This window comes from Mirounga angustirostris, unplaced genomic scaffold, assembly GCF_029215605.1.
Source record: "Mirounga angustirostris isolate CCGP_5_RB_7025 unplaced genomic scaffold, mMirAng1.0.hap1 SCAF_1, whole genome shotgun sequence".
NCBI lineage: Eukaryota > Metazoa > Chordata > Mammalia > Carnivora > Phocidae > Mirounga > Mirounga angustirostris.
Window position 1 is genome coordinate 128284388 of NW_026991709.1, and position 23252 is coordinate 128307639.

Consider the following 23252-nt stretch of genomic DNA (forward strand, 5'->3'; position numbering starts at 1 on the left):
TATATCCCTATAATTCTGATATTCCTGATAATTTCTATATTCTTTATGATAGTCCTATAATTCCCATATTAGGAATATTCCTATAAATCTTTATGAAATACTAGGAGCAGTTTTTTAAAAAAATAACTACGATAGACACAACTGAGACAAAAAGACTTTACTTTACTCCTCTGTCTGTGGGTATTGTTGCCCAAGTTTCTGGAGCGACACATCTGATTTGGCAAGCAGATGTAGATAACCGTCCCAAAGAGCCAGCTTTCTTGCTATATGTAATGCCAAAGGCTTAACGATGGTCTTCATAAATTAATTTAGTCTTAATTCAAATGACATGATGTAAACATCTTTCTGGCATAGCATGTAATTTTAATCATGAAGAAATTACATATTTGAATCTATTTTTATTTTTTTGAAGATTTTTATTTACTTGAGAGAGAGCATGGGGATGGGAGAAGGGGCAGAGGGAGAGGAAGAAGCAGACTCCCCACTGAACAGGGAGCCCCACAAGGGGCTGGATCCCAGGACCCCGGGATCATGACCTGAGCTGAAGGCAGACACTTAACCAACTGAGCCACCCAGGTACGCCTGAATCTTTTTTAAATGCCCATAATAATAAAAAAATTAAGTATTAAAAGAGATGTAAATAGGAACTCAAATCCAATCCAAAGCCCAAGACTGATCTCAAACTGAAGAAAGCACTCTAAAAAGAGCAAGAAGACTCTTCCTCAGGGGCAGGAATCCTATTATTTTTTAAATTTTATACCCTAAGGGCTATTACATAGTCACTGGCAAATAGTAGATGCTCAATAAAGCAAAATTTAAAGAAACTCATTCCCCTGAACATACCTTTGTGGTTTTTGTCTATTATTTTGGTTTTGGTTTTGGGGGAGGGTATTAGGGGAAGGTTATGATTAGAGAAAATACGATAGGTAAATTGGAAAAGACCATCAGGGTAGAAACAATGAAAAAAAACCAAAACACTGAAGACCTAGAAATGAATAATCCCAAGAGTGAATTGAAGGGACAGAATGGATGGTTATCTGCCAGAGCCAGACCTAATGTTGACAGTGTTCTCTCCCACTTGGGAGGCACCAGAACAAGAACATGGGTAATGACCCTTATGAAAATCCAAAGGGATATCCCCTGTTGTGCTTACTTTTCCCTAACCACGGGAAACGTAACTTTCTACTTTATCCTCTTTAGAAAAATGAAGTAGACATAATCTTTCACATTGTTCATCTTTGAAAGCTCAGAACTACTTAAGTTGATTTGCATACAATAATTATTTACTTAATTAACAGGCTCTCAGCTAGATTGTCCTTTCAACCCTTAACAAGCTGAAAATTATATGATTCCTCTTTAAAGGAAAAGAGATTTTCCCTAAATAGGATCGATTGCTAACAATAGAATATAATTTTCCACATGGGTTCTGCACTGAGATTTAAACTGGTTCCATGACAAGGAATGAGAAATTCCTTTGGTACAAGAGCTCAGATAAATGGAGAAATCTCAGATGCACCTGTCATTGAAAACCCAGAAATTTTTTCATTTAAGTTTATTCTTAAAAGCTAATATCTTCAGTAAAAATTCTTATAAGTGTCAAGAAGAAAAAAATAAAGCCATACATTCCCCACAGAGGTGGAAGTTGATCTTAAATAAAATAAAGCACAGTGTTTAGGATTACAAATTATTTATTTATTTATTTATGATTTTATTTATTTATTTAACAGAGAGAGACACAGCGAGAGAGGGAACACAAGCAGGGGGAGTGGGAAAGGGAGAAGCAGGCTTCCCGCTGAGCAGAGAGCCCGATGTGGGGCTTGATTCCAGGACCCTGGGATCAGGACCTGAGCCGAAGGCAGACGCTTAACAACTGAGCCACCCAGGTGCCCCACAAATACTTTATTTAATAGGCTAGCAGAAACCTATTAACATTTAATGTTTATGATACATTAAGAACTTTTCTTTGTGGTTCAAGAAGAAAAAAATCCAAACCAACCAATTATCTATAAATAAAGAGAATTTTTGAAATCAATATAATGGAAATAATCAAGTTCCAGATCCAAAAAACCCTCCTTTACTCTGGTCAAAGAATGACTCATACTTCAAAAGGATAAAGTGAGTGGATGTAGCAAGTAAATGAACCTTAAAACGAAACGCATTGTTCTCTCAGTGCAGCAGATGTATACATCATCTGGACTAACCCACTGCCCACTCACCAGATGTCTGACTTTGTGTTGTAGCCTTGGTGTTTCAAAGCCTCCGGGCTCATGTAATGGGGAGTTCCAGTTAAAGTGGTGGCTAGATCACAGGATCCCATTAGGAGTCGAGAAACTCCAAAATCCCCTTGGAATAATAATTAATTTTTATGAATACTTTAAAGCAATGAAAATCAGCTTGGAAATTAACAACTGGCTAATCTGACAATTTTAATATGCAATGACTCATACCATTTAAAGGGAAAGAAAAGAAAAATGGTATCTTTTAAATTACATAATGCTGGTGAATAGCTTTAAAAACATAGGCCTTATAGGAGAAGGAAGACTGAGCCAGGAAAGTGAATTATGTAAGCTAAAGCTTTTTATTTCTGGAATTACGGAGAACCAGCAACTTGAAACAAAAAGCTATTTCAGGTCTGCCTAACAACAAGCAAAATTATTCTGGAGGGCTGAATTAATGATTTGTGATTTCATCCAAGCGGGGAGAGTTCGTTCTTCATTTACAATGAAGAAAAGATTTCAAATAATAGACCTGAGACTCTTCAAGAACATGACTATAAAAATGTGAATCCATTAACTTCTCTTTACTCATCTAACTAGTCGCATGCTTTTAGACTTTCCCTCTCTAAGAACATCTTACAGAAGAACAAACAATCCAGTAACTGTTACGAGTGGAGGTACAGTTCTGAAGAAGAACTAAAAATTAACAAATCCAGGATACCAATATTTTAATTATCTGTGATAACTGCTAATTGCTTGCGATAAAATAAACAGGAAACCTGTACTAATTAACCAAGTCAGTAAAACAACTAACTACTTGCAAAGTGCCTGGCATAGAGTAGGAACTCAAAAATTATTAGTTCAATCTATGAAGTACATAGCAAATGTCTCACACTTCAATTTATATCAGATACTCAGAAACAAAATAATTGGGTTTTGTTGGCCCCACCCAAGTAAAAACAAAAGTTTGAGAAGTTAAAATAAACCAGTGATTACTCTAACACTTCCAGGTACTATATATTTCCGTGTGATATACTGATAACATCTAGAATATATTCTCCCATGTTTCTAGAATACATATTTTTAAAAATCTTACCAATTTTAAGCAGATTGTTTTTCAGAAATATATTCTTTGATTTCAAGTCTCGATGAAGTATCCTCCTACAAAAAGGCAAAAAAGGACATAAAATTTCATGCAAAATATAAAAGTTTTGATTTCTAATATAAATAATATACATGGGTATAGCTACAAATCCATAGCATTTTCTAGTTCTCCTGAGGAAACAGGAGTTTTAAAAACAGTTTTAAAGTCAGCAGAACATGTAGTTGGGAAAAGAGTGATGTGGTTTACACTATTTCAATAGGCCAAATTGTATTGTGTTTCTGTAGCATGATCTACATAGTACTGTATCTACTAACCATCCACTCAGTTGATAGACCAGTTATCATAAAGCTTTGTAATCTATTATATATAATCTATTACATATTATGTTATATATAAATATATATGTGAAAAGTATTTATGTAATACATATTTTTATAGAACATCTATAGTTATATGTTCTATAAATGTTATATATATATAACCTATTATATATATTAAATCCAAATATTCAGGTTTTATGTATTTGTAGAAATAATAATGTTGATGATGATATTTAATAATAGATAACATGTATAAGCCAGTAATATAAATTATGTCAGTTAAGACTTTTGTTTCTGGAATTACAGAGAACTAGACAACTTGAAAACATTTACCTAAAAAACATCCAAAAAATGTGGAATAAAGTCTATAAATATCTTCACATATGCACAACTGAGCTTACAAGAAAATGAAGCAATCCCTGAGGGTTTATACAAACAGAAAACTGAAAAGCAGAGTGGGCAGTAGGTACTGATTTCTCAGCTGCCCTAGGGGGTTGTGCTGAGCTCAGTAAGCAATGGTATGGCTTTAATGGCCTCACAGAAGCAAGAGCCAAGACCTTGAACCCATGAAATGTGAAGAATTGGAATATATAGATACAAATATGTCAGAATCCCATATGTGGTTTGTACCTTACCTGAAAGAATGACCTAAGAAACATCCACTCACAAGCAAACAAAATGACAAGAAAGTTGATCTGTACAGGTCTGAACTTCTGAGCGGAGAAAAAAATATCTCTCTTCTTATTCCATAATCATATCTCCCTGCTCACTCACATTTGGGATTCAAATATGCAATAGCTGTATGGCTTCAGAAATCCCAAGCCAAGAAATTAACATAAAAATTGGTTCTCAGCTGCTTATACACTCTTGGGGCATCTGGCAGAAGCAAATGCAAACTAAGAGTCAGCAGATAACACACAGTGAAATTACACCCCTGAGATTTTCAGATAATCTAAAAGGATTCAAACTATAAAATAAGTATATTTTAAGAGATTAAAATCATAAAGAAAGGAATGGAAAAACATAAGATAGAAAAAGGATACTATCCAAAAAAAGATGATGCTGATTTGAAAACCAACCAAATAGAATTTCTAAGGGAAAAATGTGATTGAAATTAAAAATGCAAGAATAAAACCTCAGCTTTCAACTATGATGAAGTAAGCCTATTTCACACTAAATCTCCCACTTTCCACAGCTGTGCAGAGAACACTGAAACATTTGAACAACGTAAAATCTGAGTAAAATTTAAAAAACAAAACAAAACAAAAAAAACAGTAGGTCTTTGAAGATATCAGAGATCAGCTAAGGCAAACAAAGGCAGTCAGCACTTGAGCAGCCAGACCCTGGAAAGAAAGGGAATGCTCTAGATGAGCCAAACATTCTGCATGGTGTGTTCCTCTCAGGGCAGTTGACATAAGCAGAATGCCCTGGCCTAAAGCTTGCAGAACTTTTCCTGGGCTCACAAGACAAAAATTACAGTTCAGGGCTACAAAGGCAGGCAGGACTTGAGGGGAAAATTTTCCAGTAAAAAAGGGAACAAAAGAGAAGTGAGTCTGACATTCTGTGTGGCTTTTACCCTTGAGGCACTTACTGAATCCTAAGTTGTTCAGGGGAAGACATTAAGGAGAAGGTGACTGCTAAGAGGTTAAAAACTAAGCAGAGTTTTCAGGAGATTCACAAAGATAAAGAAGGGTCTTGGAACCCCTCAAGGACTACTTCTTAGATATAAAGGCAAACGGGAACTAGGCCAGCCTTCACAAAGTCTGAAACCAGCCTTAAACCAACTCAGTCCCCCGTTAGTTCAAGGTGATCTGCCCTTACTATAAGTAGCACCCAGAAAAACATTAGATCCTCTCCAGAAGAAGACAGTATCACCCAACATCTCTCCATTATTTCATATATATTGTCCACCATTCACCCAAAAACCAGAAAAAGAAAGCAGGGAAAGGAGAAAAAGGGTTGTAACAAAATACAATGGTAGAAACATTCTATACATTGTTAATCACAATGGACTAAAATCATGAATTAAAACACAAAGAAACAGGACTAAGCTTTTTTTTAAAAGCACTTATTATAAAGAACACACTTTTCTTTTTTAAAGATTTTATTTATTTATTTGACAGAGAGAGACACAGTGAGAGAGGGAACACAAGCAGGGGGAGTGGGAGAGGGAGAAACAGGCCTCCCGCTGAGCAGGGAGCGCAATGCGGGGCTCGATCCCAGGACCCTGGGACCATGACCTGAGCCGAAGGCAGATGCTTAACGACTGAGCCACCCACGCACCCCAAGAACACACTTTTTAAAAAAAATGTAAGGACATAGGTTGAAAGCAAGAGGATTGAAGAGATATTCTAGGCAAAAGAAAGCTGGTAAAAAGCAGTATTAGGTAAATTAAGGATAAAGAGTATCGCTACAGGGGCACCTGGGTGGCGCAGTTGGTTAAGTGACCGACTCTTGATTTCAGCTCAGGTCATGATCTCAGGGTTGTTGAGATCAAGCCAGGCTGGGGCTCCGCACTGGGCATGGAGCCTGCTTAAGATTCTTTCCCTCCCTCTCCCTCTGCCCACGCCCCTGGCCAACACCTCCCCCCATAGGCAGGGGCACTGTCTTTCTTTCTCTCTCTCTCTCTCCCCCTCTCCCTCTCAAAAAAAAAAAAAAGTATCATTACATAATAAAGAAATCCAATAATTTATTGAGAAAAATTTTATTTATTTATTATTTTAGAGAGAGAAAGAGAGCAAGGGGGAGAGGAAGAGGGAGAGAGAGAATCTTAAGCAGGTCCACCCTCAGCGCAGAGCCTGATGCGGGGCTCAATCTCATGACCCTGAGATCATGACTTGAGCAAAATCAAGAGTTGGATGCTTAAGCAACTGAGCCATCCAGGTGCCCCTATTGGGAAAATTTTTAAATCCTGTACTTGTCTACAACTTATGACACAAGCTTAGATACATTATGAAAAATTAATAAAAATTTAAGGAGAAATTGACAAATCCACAATCATAGTGGGAACTTTAACATATTTCCCTCAGTATGTATGGTGATTAACATAATAAAAAAATTCAAAAAAAAACCATATTTCCCTCAGTAATTAATAGATTCAGTAGGCAAAAAAATTAATAAGGATATAGATTTTAGTAAAACAATTATAGATTTGAAAAACACAATTAGCTTGAGCTAATACACATAAATTGAATATTTCATCAAAAAACTTAAAAATGCATGTTGTTTCAGGCACACATGGAATATTTTCAAAAACTGACAATGAACTAATCAATAAAGCAAGCATCAACAGATTACAAAGAATCAGCACACATACAGTTCAATGAAGTTACATTAGAACCCCATCAGGTGCTTAGAACAGTCGCGCAGTGACTGGTGAAGACAAAGTCTCTGAGTTTATGAAGTTTTCTGGTAAGGCAAACAGGCAGAAAACAACTAAATGAATATATATATAATATAATGTCTGCTAACTTAATACTATTAAAACAATAAAGCAGAGCAAGAAGCTAGAGACTAACCAGAGTAGGGAGATGCCAGTTTATAGTTGAGATCAGGTGGTCAGGAAGGCCTTGGAGAAAGTGACATTGGAACAGAGATGTGAATGAAGCTATGGGATGAGCCATGGTTGTGGTGGTTGTTACTGTTACTGCTCATACTTCTATTGTTATTGCTACCACCAGTATAGCAAAAGGGAAGTTGTGTGAGGCTATCAAGCAGAAATGAATGATGAACTATAGGGAGTGGTTTAAACCCCATCATCCTTCCCCCCTCACTCTTGAACACCCCACTCCCTGCTCAAGACTCTCCATGACCCCTACTGTTGACTGAATCAAGACGGCTTCACATCTGGAGTCTTCCATTTCTAGCCTCCTCTTCCACCTATTTATTCATACAAAAAAAAAAATCTAATGAAGGAATAAACATTTAGTTATATATTTGAAGTACCTTTTAAGAGGGGAAAAAACTCAAGAATAACTACAAGCCATGAAAATATGGGCTAAGAAATGGTCACATCTCTGTTGAAGCCAACAAGGCACTTGCTTTATCTTAAATGCAGCACACATGTTTCTTCCTTTATGTCACTGCTCATTTTAAAACGCCTTCCTCTTTCATCTCTGCTTCTCAGAATCCTGTCTGTCCTTCAGGATTGTATTGGATACAAACCTCATGTACCTCCTTGGAGTCCCTTGACTACCCCCTTCCTTCCAAAGGCGCTGGTACTGGAGGCCAATTAGTCACTTGCCTGGGGATGCCAGGCCCTCAGGCTCCTGCCACATCTGGACTAGGATGAAACACCACACTGTGGGACATGGAATCAAGCATTCCAATTGGCAATCTAAGGAACTAGATGACACAGCCTAAAAGTACAAGGGAGTTAACTCCTTTGGAGTAGACCAGTGGGAGACAAGAGGAGAAAGAAGCTAGGCAATCATTTTCTCTTTTTCTCCCTAAGGCATGCTACCCCTGTGTTTATAAGCCATACAAATATCCCTGTCAGGCAAATATCCCTTGCTAAATCCTAAGCTCTACAAGGTCTGTATCTTATCTGACTATATTATCCCCTGTACACTATAAACATTTAATTAAACTGGTAGGTTAAACTTGATTGAATCCTTGGGTGTACAGGTGCCTCAACTTTTCAAACTATTTTTGATTGACATTTTTCCAAAATGGACTATATAATTCCCTGACATCACAAAGGATAGTTTTTAACAATTCATGATTATAATATGCATCAATTACTATGGTGTATCTAATGGTCAGGCCTATACAGGAGACCCCAATTTGAGAGCAGTATTCCTGAGACTTAGGCTGGGAATGGGCATGTGGTTTTACAAAATTAAATCTTGCCCTAACTTAAAAACCTTCCATGGGTCTTCACTGCTTCCAGAATAGAATGTAAAATCCTATAAGTGGCCTGTAAGAGACTAGAAGATCTGGCCATATTAATGCCTCCAGAAGCCTTAGCAAAAACTCAGGCCAGGTCTGTATCACCTTTTACTCTTCCACACAGTTCTCTACTCATGGTAGAGGCTCGATAAATGTGTGTTAACTTTAGAAACACTATACCGGGAACAAAAGTGAGTACCATCTTGTGGGGCTCATTTATTAATCCTAAAAAACAATGAGTGCCAACTACATGCTATGTGCTATATAACATAATGTGAAAAATATAAAGATTCATAAGACAAGGCCATGTATCCCATAATGCCCAATCAGGTTGGAGAGATAAAGGAAAAGTACACAAATAACTATAAAAGATGGCAGAGGGGAACCCAGTTCTCATCAATTTATTAAAAATTATTTATGGGTTAGCCTGGTGATGGGTATTAAAGAGGGCATGTTCTGCATGGAGCACTGGGTGTTATACGCAAACAGTGAATCGTGGAACACTACATCAAAAACTAATGATGTAATGTATGGTGATTTACAGAACATAATAATTTAAAAAATTATTTATAATTAAAATAGTTACCAATATAGACATTCACATTCAGAAGGAAACCTCTCTCCCAACAAATGATTGCTGTTATGTACATGCCCACAAAATTGTACTGTTATCAGTTAACACTAGAAATATCAGGTATAAAAATAATTGGCTTTTTACCATTACAATTAGTGATAATGTAGGTGTAGCAACATTACCTCGGTACAGTGGTCAGACCTCTGTCATCCAGAGCAAAGCTGTAAATCATGACTGAGGAGCAGGGCCAAAGAAAAGCCACTCAGAAAGTCCATCTACTTTACTTCATGGAGACAAACAGCCACACACTCAAACAGGGAATGCAATTAGAATTGTACATAAAAAGAAGAATTGAAAGTGATGCCAGGAGTTTCCTCTAATTCAAATAATCTTTATTCTCCTAAAGGCTTTGGAGAATTACAGAGGAATAAGCAATGCTTTCAAGAATGGAGAGGAAAGGGAAAAATAAAAGTGGACAACACAGGTCTGGGCCACTTCTCAGGGCAAATAACCCCCAGTGCTATCACCTAAAGCGCTATGCTGCTATACTTATGTCTACTCTGGAGATGGGAAAATCAAGGCCTAGAGAGGCTAAAGAATTGCCCACGTATGAATTTGCCCAATAACTTGCCTATGAGTACAGACAGGTCTATATGACTCCACAAAGTATCATAGTTCTGTTTTACTCATGGTAAATGTTCAATAAATGTATGTTGATTTTAAAAGCACTATCCTTGGCACAAAGATGAATACCATCTAGTGGAGCTCATTCATTAATTTAAAAAAAATAGAAACTCCCCCCCCCCCAAAAAATAGAAACTTTCCTTTTAATAAATATTCTCTCCTGCCTTCTTATATTCCCACAACATCTAGAGCTGGGCTCTGTGTAAGTATGATGTTGACTACTTAAAGATTAAAGGCAAAACAATTATATTTAACAAATAGAGGGTTAAATAAAATTTGGCCTCTTCTGTGCCCACTCTTGGGGTTCCCTTGGTATCGCAGGAACTATTAAGCACCCACACAAGGATCATTCTCTTGTTCTTCTCCCTTGATATCGGAACCCCATGAGCCCTGGGGAGGCTGGGCCCTCCTCAGTCTTGGTAGGTAAGGGCAATGAGGAGGGAAGGGAGTGAATGTGGAGGATATTATGGGAAATAAATTGAGGTAATCTCTTTTCCCTTTGGGGTGACTGGCTTAGGTATATGGTATGACCAAATTCTAGCCAATGTTGAAGTATAATTTTCAAAAAGGTAAAATTATGAATATTATGAAAATATAAAATGAACACATGTCAAGGATTTTGTTCCACTCATTAATCAATGAGGAAACTAGTAATATGTTAAAACAGAGTCAGAGTCTTTGACAAGCTAAATTATTTACAAGAGGATAGCTGGGTTAGGTACAAAACTGATTAGTGGCCAACAGGGCTGTAAACCAGATTCCCGGAGTTGTCTGTTCCAGTGAACAAAAAATATTTGCATCTCTTCTAGACAAAAATATTCAAGTTAACCTCTACTTCTACAGAGTTATAAAATAGCCCAGATGATAGGAAACTAAGTCCAGCCTTGTGCTCAAAGAATACTCAGTAATCTCTTCTGCCCTTTCTAAATTTTGGAAATTTTTTCTAACAATGAAATGTAAGTCTGCTGGAAGCTTGTAGGAAATAGTTCCATACTTTTATAAAAGATGAAAAAAGAGGGTGACATATGGCCCTTTTATCTTCTTTGGCTTTTGGTTACTGTTGTATGGGGGTGGGTGATACGTGGTGGTGCTTCAGCCATCGGGGCAACTACAAGAGGACAAGCCCAATTACAAAAGCCAACCATGCTGAAAATGGTAGTAAAGAGATGGAAAGAACTTGAAGTATTGCTGAGCCACCAGTGTCAACCACCCTCTTTGGACACTTCTTGTTAGGTGAGTTAATGAATTTTCTTTATGATTTAAGCTGCTTCTGTTACTTGCACTTAAAAGCATCTTAAGTTGATTCACTTGGTCCCTGCAGCTCTTAATATGAGATCTGAGGAGAGGGTACTGGTTCTCTTCCAGCTACGAGTACCAGGGAGTCCGAGAATCTAAGGGTTTAGAATTTGGAAGAGTGAGCTTGGTAGGTGACCAGGAGACTGGGTACTATAAACTTGGAATAAGTAATACATTCAAGAGAAACTTACCCAGTGACACCTAGACAAGGAGAAGATGAGTTTTAGATAATAATGCATTGATAGCCCTCAGATATATAAATATATAAGTACGTAAATCAGCACTAAGTATTTTAAGAAAAAGGCAAACAATGCGTTAGAAAACAGTTATGAGAAGTAATTATGAGAAGTAATTGGCTGGGTAGAAATAGATATGGTGATTTATGATGAGGAATTGGCTCATACAATTATGGAGGCTGAGAAATTCCACAATCTCCAAGTGGGAGACCCAGGGAAGCTGGTGGCATAACTCAGTGTGAGTCTATAGACCTGGGAGCCAGGGGAAATCCACGGTCTAAGTCTCAGTCTGAGGACAAGAGAAGATGAGATAAGTCCCAGCTCAAGGCAGGAAAATGGGGGCAAATTCCTCCTCTCTGCCTTTTGTTCAAGTCAGGCCCCCAAGGGATTAGATGGTGACCAACCACATCGGAGAGGGCAATCTACATTACCGAGTTCACAGATTCAAATACTGATCTCATCAGAAACACCCTCACAGACATACCCAGAAGCAATGTTTAATCTGGACACCGCATGGACTACTCAAGTTGACACATAGAATTAACAATCACCTGCACTAAAATAATTTGCAAAGCATTTGCAACAGAGGAGCAAAACCTAACTTCTTCTTCTTTTTTTTTAAGATTTTATTTATTTATTTGACAGAGACAGAGAGAGATGGAACACAAGCAGGGGGAGTGGGAGAGGGAGAAGCAGGCTTCCCGCTGAGCAGGGAGTGCGATATGGGCTCAATCCCAGGACCCTGGGATCATGACCCAAGCCGAAGGTAGATGCTTAATGACTGAGCCATCCAGGGTGCCCCAAAACCTAACTTCTTCACATGTGTTGTTTCCAAGGTAATCTTCATAACTCATAATCTATGTAATTTTCAAAATACATTTTAATATATACTATAGACCATATTGGCTATGGTTTGAAAGATTTGATTTGAAAGCTGAATGAAGCATTGTGGTAGTCTGTACTCCTGTTCCCAAACAGTCACACCTCTTGTGACTTACAGTGAATGTTCCCTTCAGGAGGAATAGGCTCCTCCACTCTTCTGACACTGGGCTTGGTCATGTGACTTACTCTGGTCAAAAGCATGTGAGCAGATGGGGTGATTGTCATGTCTGAGCAGGACCGTCAAGAGCCACGGAGTGTTTCTGCTAACTCTCTTGCTTTTCCCTCTGCCATGAGAAAAGCACGTCCCACGTGGGAGCTGCTCCTTCAGTTTTGATACTGAAATGGCAGGACAGGTAGAGCTGACTCGCAGCTGATCTGCAGCTGCCAAATGCAACATGAGCAAGAAATTGTTGTTGTAAGCCACTGAGATTGGGGTTTTTTGTTCATACAACATGACTTCCTTCAGCAGGAAGAGTTTTAGTGTCTTATTCTCAAGGTAGCTTTTAGTAAACCGAACATTCTTAGCTTTATACATCATTATTTGTAAGTGTCTATGCTATATGCTAATAGAATCATTCTTTTGGATTTAAAATGCTTTAAGAACAGATAATTAAGATAACTTCTTTATTTTTTTAATTAATTATTTTTAAAAAATCTTAATTCCAGTATAGTTAAATACAGTATTATATTCGTTTCAGGTATACAATATAGTGATTCAACAATTCCATATATTACTCAGTGCTCATCAAAATAAATGTACTCTTAATTCCCATCACCCATTTCACCCATGCCCCACCCACTGGTAACCATCTGGTAACCATCCCAGTTTGCTCTGGTAACTATCAGTTTGCTCTCTATAGTTAAGAATCTATTTCATGGTTTGTCTCTTTCTCTCTCTCTCTTTTTTTACCTTTGCTCATTTGTTTAGTTTCTTAAATTCCACATATGAGTAAATCATATGGTATTTATCTTTTTCTCATTGGTTTATCTCATTAGCATTATACTCTCTAGATCCATCCATGCGGTTGCAAATGGCAAGATTTCAATTTTTTTATGGGTGAATAATATTCCAGTGTGTACACACACACACACACACACACACATATACCACTTCTTTATCCATTCATCTATCAATGGACACTTAGGTTGCTTCCATAATTTGGCTACTGTAAATAATGCTGCAGGAAACATAGGGATGCATGTATCCCTTTGAATTAGCATTTTTGTATTCTTTGGGTAAATACCCAGTAGTGCGATTACTGGATCATAGGGTAGCCCTATTTTTAATTTTTTGAGCAACCTCCACACTATCTTCCAAAGTGGCTGCACCAGTTTGCATTCCCACCAACAGTTCATGAGAGTTCCTTTTTCTCCACATCCTCATCAACACTTATTGTTTCTTATGTTTTTGATTTTAGCTATTCTGATATTCTGTTATATAAAAGTGGTGAAGTGGGGGTGCCCGGGTGGCTCAGTCGGTTAAGTGTCCAACTCTTGGTTTCAGCTCATGTCATGATCTCAGGCTCGTGAGATCAAGCATGGCGTATCAGGCTCCATGCTCAGCATGGAGTCTGCTTGAGATTCTCTCCCTCTGTCCCTGCCCCTGCTCATGTTCATGCTCTCTCTCTCTCAAATAAATAAATAAAATCTCAAAAAAAAAAAGTGGTGAGAGTGGACCTCCTTGTTTTGTTCCTGGCCTTAGGGGAAAAGCTCTCAGTTTTTCACCATTGAATATGATGTTAGCTGTGAGTTTTTCATATAAAGCCTTTATTATGTTGAGGTATGCTCCCTCTAAATCTACTTTATTAAGGGTTTTTATCATGAATCCATGTTATGCTTTGTCAAATGCTTTTTCTGCATCTATTGAAATGATCATATGGTTTTTATCCTTTCTCTTATTGATGTGATGTATCACACTGATTTGCAAATACTGAACCACCTTTGCAACCTAGGGATAAATCCAACTTGATCGTGGTGAATGATTTTTTTAATGTATTGTTGGATTCAGTCTGTTAATATTTTGTTGAAGATTTTTACATCTATGCTCATCAGAGATATTGGCCTGTAGTTCTCTTTTCTTTTTGTTGTGTCTTTATCTTGTTTTGGTATCAGGGTAATGCTGGCCTAATAGGATGAATTTGGAAATTTTCCTTCCTCTTCTATTTTTTGGAAAAGTTTGAGAAGAATACATATTAACTCTTCTTTAAATGTTTAGGACACTGAGGTGGCTCAGTCAGTTAAGCATCTGTCTTCAGCCCAGGTCATGATCCCAGGGTCCTGGGATCAAGTCCCACATCGGGCTCCTCGCTCAGCAGGGAGCCTGCTTCTCCCTCTGCCTGCCGCTCCCCCTGCTTGTGTGCTCTCTCTCTCTCTTTCTGACAAATAAATAAATGAAATCTTAAAAAAAATAAATATTTGGTAAAATTCACCTATGAAGCTATCTGGTCCTGGACTTTTGTTTGTCGGGAGTTTTTTTGATTACTGATTCAATTTCTTTGTAGGTAATTGGTCTGTTCAAATTTTCTATCTCTTCCTGCTTCCTTTTTTGGTAGGTTATAGGTTTCTAGGAATTCAACCATTTCTCCTATGTTGTCCAGGAGACAGATTATTTTCTAGAGGAGACATATTTAGAAGTATACAAATTAAATATTGAAAACTAACAGAAGTGAAAAGTAGATGACATATTTATGATTAGGAATAACATATAGCATTTTTCCATTTAAAAACTACTCTGGAGATCACTTGTGGTGAGCAGAGTATAATGCACAAACTTGTCAAATCACTATGTTGTACACCTGAAACTAATATAACATTGTGTGTCAGGTACACTCAAAAAACCTCACAAAAAATAGTCTAGAGATTTGATCAAGATAGTGATAACTGCCTCCCCTTTCCACCTGAAATTCCCAGAAATGTGAGCAATTTTTCAGGAGGAAATTCATAATAGTGCTAGAAAACAGTTATATATGGGCAAGAATTTTCATAAAAGCTCTGAAAGAATGCAAAAAGAAGATCCCCAAACCTAAAACATACAGAAGAATGTTGCCTCCAGATCCCTCTTCCCACAGAAGCAACCAGCTCAATAATATGCCCTGTATGGTTTTTCTCACTTCCCCATCTCACTCACTCTCCCCACTCACTGGTTTCTGTTTCATGAAATCACCCCCTAGATAAACTAATTCTTACACTCCAGTTTTTGTTTCAAGGTTCTGATATCAGAGGAACTCCAACAGACAAGTTTTGGTGTTTTCCCAATATCTAGGGCCTCACTTGTAACTAACTCCCACCCTTCCTTTCTTCCTTCCTTCCTTCTTCCTTCCTTCCTTCCTCCCTTCCTCTTTCCCTCCCTCCCACCCTTCCTTTCTTCTGTCTCTCTCTCTCTCGCCCTCCCTCCTTCTCTCCTTCCCTCCCTCTCTCCCTGCTATCTTCCCTCCCCCACCCCTTTCCCTATCTCACTCTCTCTCCATATTTCACCCAGGATATTCACCATTAAACTCAGCACCACTGCTTCAAATCTATCTTTCCAACTTCTCACTCACCCTTGGGTGATGAAACTTGGGTTCATCCTTGACCTTCTCTTATCACATTTCACATATCTATGTAATTTTAACTCCAGTCATTTGAACTTATCAAGTTAACTGTCATCTTTCCATGTCCTGCCCACTGCTGTCATATTGTTTCAGGTCCTACAACCTCACGCATGGATATTCTAAAAGGTTTCAGACTGATATCCTGAGTTCCCCTCTCTCCCCTCTATAATTTATTACCCAGTCTTCCTGAAGCTCTGATCATAGTTCTACTCAAAAGGTTTCTGTGGTGTTATTGTCTATACTACAAAATAAAGCTCTCTACAACTTCATGTCAACCTACCTTTCCTCACAACTTCATTCATGTACCCCAAGAGCCATTCCAACTGAACTATACTCATCATTTACTCTAAAAGTGCCAGGACTTCCCAGTTCTGTGCCTTTGCTAACTCTGTTCTCTAATCCTGGAAAGCTCAGACTCATCTTTCACCTTATTCAAAACCTACTTTGGGTCAAATATCATTTCTTCCAAGACCTTCATTGATTCTCCCAAATAGCATCATTATCCCTTTTCTGATCTCCTATAGCACTTAAAGTGTACTTTTCTTGGCATTCTTATCAGTTGTTTTAAATTAAAGTATAATTTACATTAAAATATATAAATCTTAAACTTGATTAATTTATCACCCTTGTAATCATCCATTTGGGTCAAGATATAGAACACTTCCAGTATCCCAGAAGATTCTTTGTGCCCCCTTCCAGTCAAAATTCCCTTCAAAGGTTAATCTCTATTCTGAGATTGGGTTAGTTAATCTCAGATTAGTTTTGCCTGTTTTTGAACTTGATGTAAATGGAGTCACATAGTATGCACTCTTTTGCATCTGGCTTCTTTCACCCATCATGTCTCTGAGATTCATCCAGTCATGCATATCAATTGTATGTTCTTCTTTTACTGCATAGTATTCCATTGTAAGACTATACCACAATTTATTTAACCATTCTATTCTAAATGGACATTTCTCAGTGTTTTAGCTATTACAAATAAGGCTTCTATGGACATTTTGTACTTGTCTCTTGTTGGACACAGGTACTCATTTTTCATCTCAGGAAGAGAATTACTGGGTCATAGGGTATTTGAATGTTTATGTCTGGAAGTACGATCAAACATTTTTCTAAAGTGATTATACCAGCAACATAAGTTCCAGTAGCTCCACATCCTTATGAGCACTGTTATTGTCAGAGGTTTTTTTTGTTTTTATTTTTGTTTTGTTTGCTCTTCTGGTGGCTATGCTTTCATTTCTACATTAAATTACAACCACAAACAACAATATTTACAGAGCACTTAACAGACTGCAAACTTTTTAAATGTATAACATGTCAGTGCATATTCCCTATAGTTCTGTAAGTAAGCAGGGAGAATCCCATTATTATTCCTATTTTATAGATGAGAAAACAAAGGTTCAGAGAGGCTAAGCAGCTTGCCCAGGGCTATAAACTATGTAGCAGAGACTCTGCAGCTGGCATATCCATCAGGCTATAGGGCTTACAGTTATTTGGGTACATGTTTTATTTCTGCTAGTTTACTAACAGCTCTTTAAGGTTAGGCCTTATTTTTAATTTATCTCTATTTAATAAATGAATAAATGAACTTAAGTATAAAATTAAAATTTCTCCGTCTATACAGAAAACCTTTGCAATAATTGGTTTATAATAACATAATAAATAAGCACCATCGCTTACTACCTGAATCACAAAGGAGGGTATTTCAAGAACATAGATACACAAATATCCAAACAGTTAGCCCCATTTAATGACTTTCTTAAAATGTTGAAGGATTAAAAAAAATATTTTAGGGCGCCTGGGTGGCTCAGACAGTTAAGCGTCTGCCTTCGGCTCAGGTCATGATCCCAGGGTCCTGGGATCGAGTCCCGCATCGGGCTCCCTGCTCCTTGGGAGCCTGCTTCTCCCTCTGCTTCTCTCTCTCTCTCTCTCTCTGTCTCTCATGAATAAATAAATAAAATCTTTAAAAAAAAATTAAAAAAAATATTTTAATCTTCTCTCTGAAGGATTATTTTAAACTCATTTACTTCAACTATTAAGCACACCAAATGTATTGCAAATATTTGGGTTCCTAAATCAACTAGATTTCAGTTTTTTATTTTGTACATAGAACACAAAAAATTGTCACCTTTATATGTGAAGGTGACATGTACATATGTGACATATAGATATACATATTTCCTTATGTATTAGCTAACAAACATGCCATGGAATAGTAAAGAAAAGAAAAGAAATACCAATATAACTGTATACACATATGTCCTACATTCAGCAGCTTTGGGTAGTTTATTAAAAGATTATTTGATATTCTTTTATCACTGTTTCTTAGGATAGTTTGACCTCATTCAAAAGATTGCTATGAGTTGTCAATAAATCAGTGCCTATCTGTATCATCCAGCATGCGTTTAGAAGATACATGGCAAAGCTCAGTATTATCTGGTTACTTTTTATGCATTCAGAAAAAACAGGCAACACATTTGAGCTATCTGACATCCATGGATGCCCAGACCTTGATGTACTCTCTACATTTCAACCTTTTTTCAAGAACAATGTTGCACACACTCCTAAGTTGAAAGATGTACTATGGATATCTCATAGTATCTACTTTTGTCTCTGTATGCTCATCTTTTCAAACATGGTCATACCATCTTATGGGTCTCTAAAACATCCAAAAATTATTACTTTTGACCTCAGGACAATACAATTAAAAGTTTTTAAAATACATTTTTAAAGCAGAGATTATAATTACAAATTACAGACAACTGAACTCATAAAATATATTTTGACCTTCTGTATCAGATATTTCATGTCAAAACTGACTTTTGGTTTGAGTATTTATCTCTCTGAGGCCTAAGAATATCTTCTGCCTCTATCACTTAGCTCATGGGATGTGACACTGATGCATTCTAAGGTGACCACGAAATTCATTTAAAGCATGCTAGATATTAATAGCTCAAGCTTGTTGAAAAATACGATAAATTCATAGCATGCTTAAAGGTATCTGAAAATTGCTTATAATCACAGGATATGATCATATATATGAAAATGTGTTTAATACAAGTCTCTGTCTTATATTCAGGGCCAACTTTATTTCTAGAACAACAAAAAATGGCTATTCAAGTAAATCTATATTGAATCATTCAACAGTTTCCTCATGGAAAAGCATACTGTAGTTGTTTAACTATAGTCATTTACTTTTGGACTTGCTTCCTTTCAATTCCACCCCCCAAAATTCATTTTTCAAGTTCAGACATGACTGTCAAAATCATGTCCATCAGTAACAAATGAACATACCTTTCATGCATGTAGTCAACTCCTAGCAACAGCTGGATAAACCATTCTATTATTTGACTTTCCGGAAAGGTTTTGCCAGCTTCTTTATATTCCTGAATTTTACAATCCAGATCCCCGCCCTGAAACACAGCAGCATAATTTTTCATATTTTTCTTTCAGTTAAGATTTTTAAATGAAGCTCTCTCTACAACGGTTAATATACAGCAGTGACTGTTGATCACAAGAAAGTGAGGGCATACTGCCACTCTGGAACTCAGAGTCTCTCCTTGACCAACCTCTAGCCAGGCTCCTCTGAGTCCTCTTCTCAACTAGGCCTCGACCTTGGCTTATAAAGACTTGAACCAGGGTGCCTGGGTGGCTCAGTTGGTTAAGCAACTGCCTTCGGCTCAGGTCATGATCCTGGAATCCCTGGATCGAGTCCCGCATCGGGCTCCCTGTTTGGCAGGGAGCCTGCTTCTCCCTCTGACCATAACCCCTCTCATGTGCTTTCTCTCACTCTCTCTCTCAAATAAATAAATAAAATCTTAAAAAAAAAAAAAAAAAGACTTGAACCAATACTAACACACTTCTAATAGCTCAAGGCCACATCCCTAGGGTGACACTAGTCTCCCTTAAAGTGTCTGCCTGAGAAAACTTATGGCTGCCAAAAGAATTTACTGTTTGTTCCAGCCCACACCTGTCTCCTGGTATCTGTGGAAGGGTAGGGGCCTAATTTTAATTAATGCCAGTTAGCAAGCCCAGATATACATGAACCAACCCCTTTCCTACTTTTTGTAATTTTCCCCTTCCCTGACTCTGCTCAGGCCACCACCATTTTCCCCCTTCTTCCAGTCTCCCTTTTTATGGTCCAGTCATATATGCACTTATCAGAATATGTGCACAATCGGAAAGAGCTCAGCTCTTTCCCTGACTGCCAGTTACCAAATAAACTCTGTTTTCACCATCTTAAGTAATGCCCACTGTGTTTACCTTTGACATCACTCAAGGACAAAAACTCTTCTAAAGGGTTTTATTTTTATTACATTACTTAAACATTACCTAAAATTTATTTTTGTTACATTACATTACATCACATATTTACATGTACCCAAATAAAACTAAGAATGACTTTCCTTATACTTAGAATTTAATATAACTGTAGAAGCCTAACATATATACAAAGTAAAAATATAAAGCCAATAAGACTCAAATGAATAATATTAATTTAATATAAAGTGACTACATTTTGGTGAAACTATATCAGTTCTTACATTGTAAATATGGCACTGGCTGCTGGAGTTCGATTCTTTTCAGTTTGGCATGTCCACACTAACGTGTCTTAAGTCATCTTGGGATGACTTAACTCTCCTTTTGTCTATTTAACTACAGTAAAATTCCCAGGAATACAGCAACAGTTGATTTATGTGGGGTCCAAACACATCATTTAAACATTTAGTCAGTCTGTCCTCCCACTCACTGGTGATAGAAAGAATAATACTTGGTGCCAAAAATGAATCATGATCACAATGACAAACATCTAGAATTGCCTGGCAGAGTCTGATAAGACCCTTTCTGATTATGCTTATATTAATGTATTTCAACTACCATAGAAATGAATATGCAAAATGTTAAATTCTCTTAGAGAACCCCTATACCTGATCCCCTTTGCCTTAAAACACTGGACAATTAAACACAATTCCAGAAGTGCATCTCTGAAGAAAAAATGAGTGAAATGCAAGTATTTTGGTCTTTAGGGTATGCCAACAACATAGCCCCATGAGAGAAGAAAGGTACCAAGCCATATCCCTAAGGAACATAAGAGCCAAATGTTAAGCTACTTATAGGCTTCCTGACAGAGTTTTCACTGTTAAATGCAAAGGAGAAGCATTTATAGGCAATGAAACAATCAAAGGGAAATTACTTCTAACCAAACATTAGGTCAACGAACTGCTCATTTGAAATGCATTTTTTACTTCCTTTCAGTGCAATATGCAAATATTTGCCTTGAATATTCTCACCTTCCACAAGGGCACGACAAGTCAAAAATGGCATATCAAACCTTCAACTTGCACCCTAGCTCACATTCAATTTCCTGCTGGATTCTCTGGGCCAAGGAGATCAAAGCTTGTTGGAATTCAAAAATACAGTGAATCAAATATTTGACTCCTTGTCAAAAAGACTATCACTTTCTTCTCATTCCCTAAACCTACCTTTATATCCCTCCCCTCTTTTTAATCCTAGAGTTTATCAAAGTTCTGTTGGATCATTCAAGCTATACTGTCATAACGTTTCTATAAATTGCACAAAACATTTTTTGACAATATCCTGTGAAGTAGACACAAAAGCCCTTCAGATAAAAGGTGAGCTGTAAGTGTATATATTTTTCCAATCCAGGTTTCCTCTTCTGTTCAAGAGGACCTTTCTCTCTCACACAAACACAAATGCACGCACACAAATTTTAAAACAAAAACCAAGATATCTTTTCAATACCCCATTTAGATTCTCTGAATATAATAAAATAACCCCACTGTCAGAAAGATAACTATATACTATAATATTACATATTATATATGTTGCTATGTCCTTCCTGAATAGCTTCAGACGAGGAGTGATGGAAGGAAGGAAGAAGGGAAGGATGGGAGGAAGGAGGGAAGGAAGAGGGAGAGAGGAAAAGAAGAAGACATGAAAGGAAAAAAGAAAAAATTGCCTTATAGAAATATCAATGAAGCTGCTTGCTTCAACCCAATGTTTCTTACTTTAGAAAGATCATACATAAGTACAGTTGTCCCTATGAAAACAGCCTTTGCATATGTAATTGTCTACCCCAATTGTAATAACACTAAAATTTGGACAAATTCATGTATTAAAATAGCATTTTTTTCTAGAATTTATCCCCAATAAATTATAGAAATATAATTTTACACATTTGTATTAGCTTTGGTATTGTTTTCTTCGTGAGTGAGCAGAATTATGTTCTCTGTGAGTTAGTTTGCCATGATGGGAGCACACTTCCTGGGTGACATTTAGTGTTAGTCTGAAAATTACCTCCTAATGCTCTCTCCTCAAGTGGTGACTGGAACTTGCTTATCTGTTTCCTGCATTGATATTAAGTATGCATGCAATTTCCCATGACTAAATAAATAAATATAGATAGATTTATTTACATATATATATTGCTATTAAAAAAAAAAAGAGGGGTGCCTGGGTGGCTCAATTGGTTAAGTGACTGCCTTTAGATCGAGCCCCGCATCGGGCTCCCTGCTCGGCAGGAAGCCTGCTTCTCCCTCTCCCACTCAGCCTGCTTGTGTTCCTGCTCTCGCTGTCTCTCTCTCTCTGTCAATTAAATACATAAATAAAATCTTTAAAAAAATAAAAATATTTTAGTATATGTGCTGCCGAAGCGAGCACTAAAAAAATAAAAATAAAAATAAAGAAAGAACAGGGTCTTCAATAGTGGGCCTCAAAGTGAAATGTCAAAAGGAGATTACACAAATTGCCTCTTGCTCTCTGAGCAGAACCATAAGAAAGAGAAATGAACCAGATCCTAATATTAAGCAAGGAATGTGTTTAGTCGACAAGATAGACCGCCAAAAGATTAATCAGAGAGCTGGGTCTCATCCCCCTCAACTAACTGCCCCTGCAATTTTCATTTTGCACATTTATCTCTAAGAAAAATATTTGCTTTGTATTTTGTTCTTTAATAAATACTCTGTAGATTATTTTCTTAGGATTTAAATTAGGTAATCAAGTCACTCATAGATTAAGATAACAAATTACGCTTATACAACAACAAAAGAAATACAACTTTTTTGGTGAAGCAGTCTGATTTTAACTCAGTAATATGAAAAGCATTTATGACTTTCTTTCTCTAAGCCATCTTCCACGTAAAAATCAAATGTTTTTGATAAAATGTCATACCTCAGTTTAAGTTCTTATTACAATATCTATAGGTGCGTTGTTTTCTTAATTTTGTCTTTGAGAGATATTTAATGATGACTATTGCTAAAAAAAATAAGGGCCCCTGGGTGGCTCAGTCAGTTAAAGTGTCTGCCTTCGGCTCAGGTCATGATCCCAGGGTCCTGGGATTGAGTCCCGCATCAGGCTTCCTGCTCAGTGGGGAGTCTGCTTCTCCCTCTGCCCCTTTTCCCAGCTTGCGTGCTCTCTCCCTCTCAAAAATAAATAAATAAAA

General features: G+C 37.2%; 1 protein-coding gene across 4 annotated transcripts in view; it reads right to left on the reverse strand.

Moving 5' to 3' along the window:
• The window catches only part of NEK11 (NIMA related kinase 11), a 240926-nt gene that overhangs the window by 158502 nt on the left and 59172 nt on the right, over nt 1–23252 (reverse strand). For all 4 annotated transcript variants that reach the window (XM_064587979.1, XM_045903791.3, XM_064587970.1 and 1 more), the window contains exons 4-6: nt 19085–19203; nt 3313–3377; nt 2217–2343 (exon numbers count right to left, since the gene is read on the reverse strand). In XM_064587979.1, the coding sequence (XP_064444049.1) occupies nt 2217–2343; nt 3313–3377; nt 19085–19203 (311 nt within the window). The remainder of the gene's footprint in view (nt 1–2216; nt 2344–3312; nt 3378–19084; nt 19204–23252) is intronic.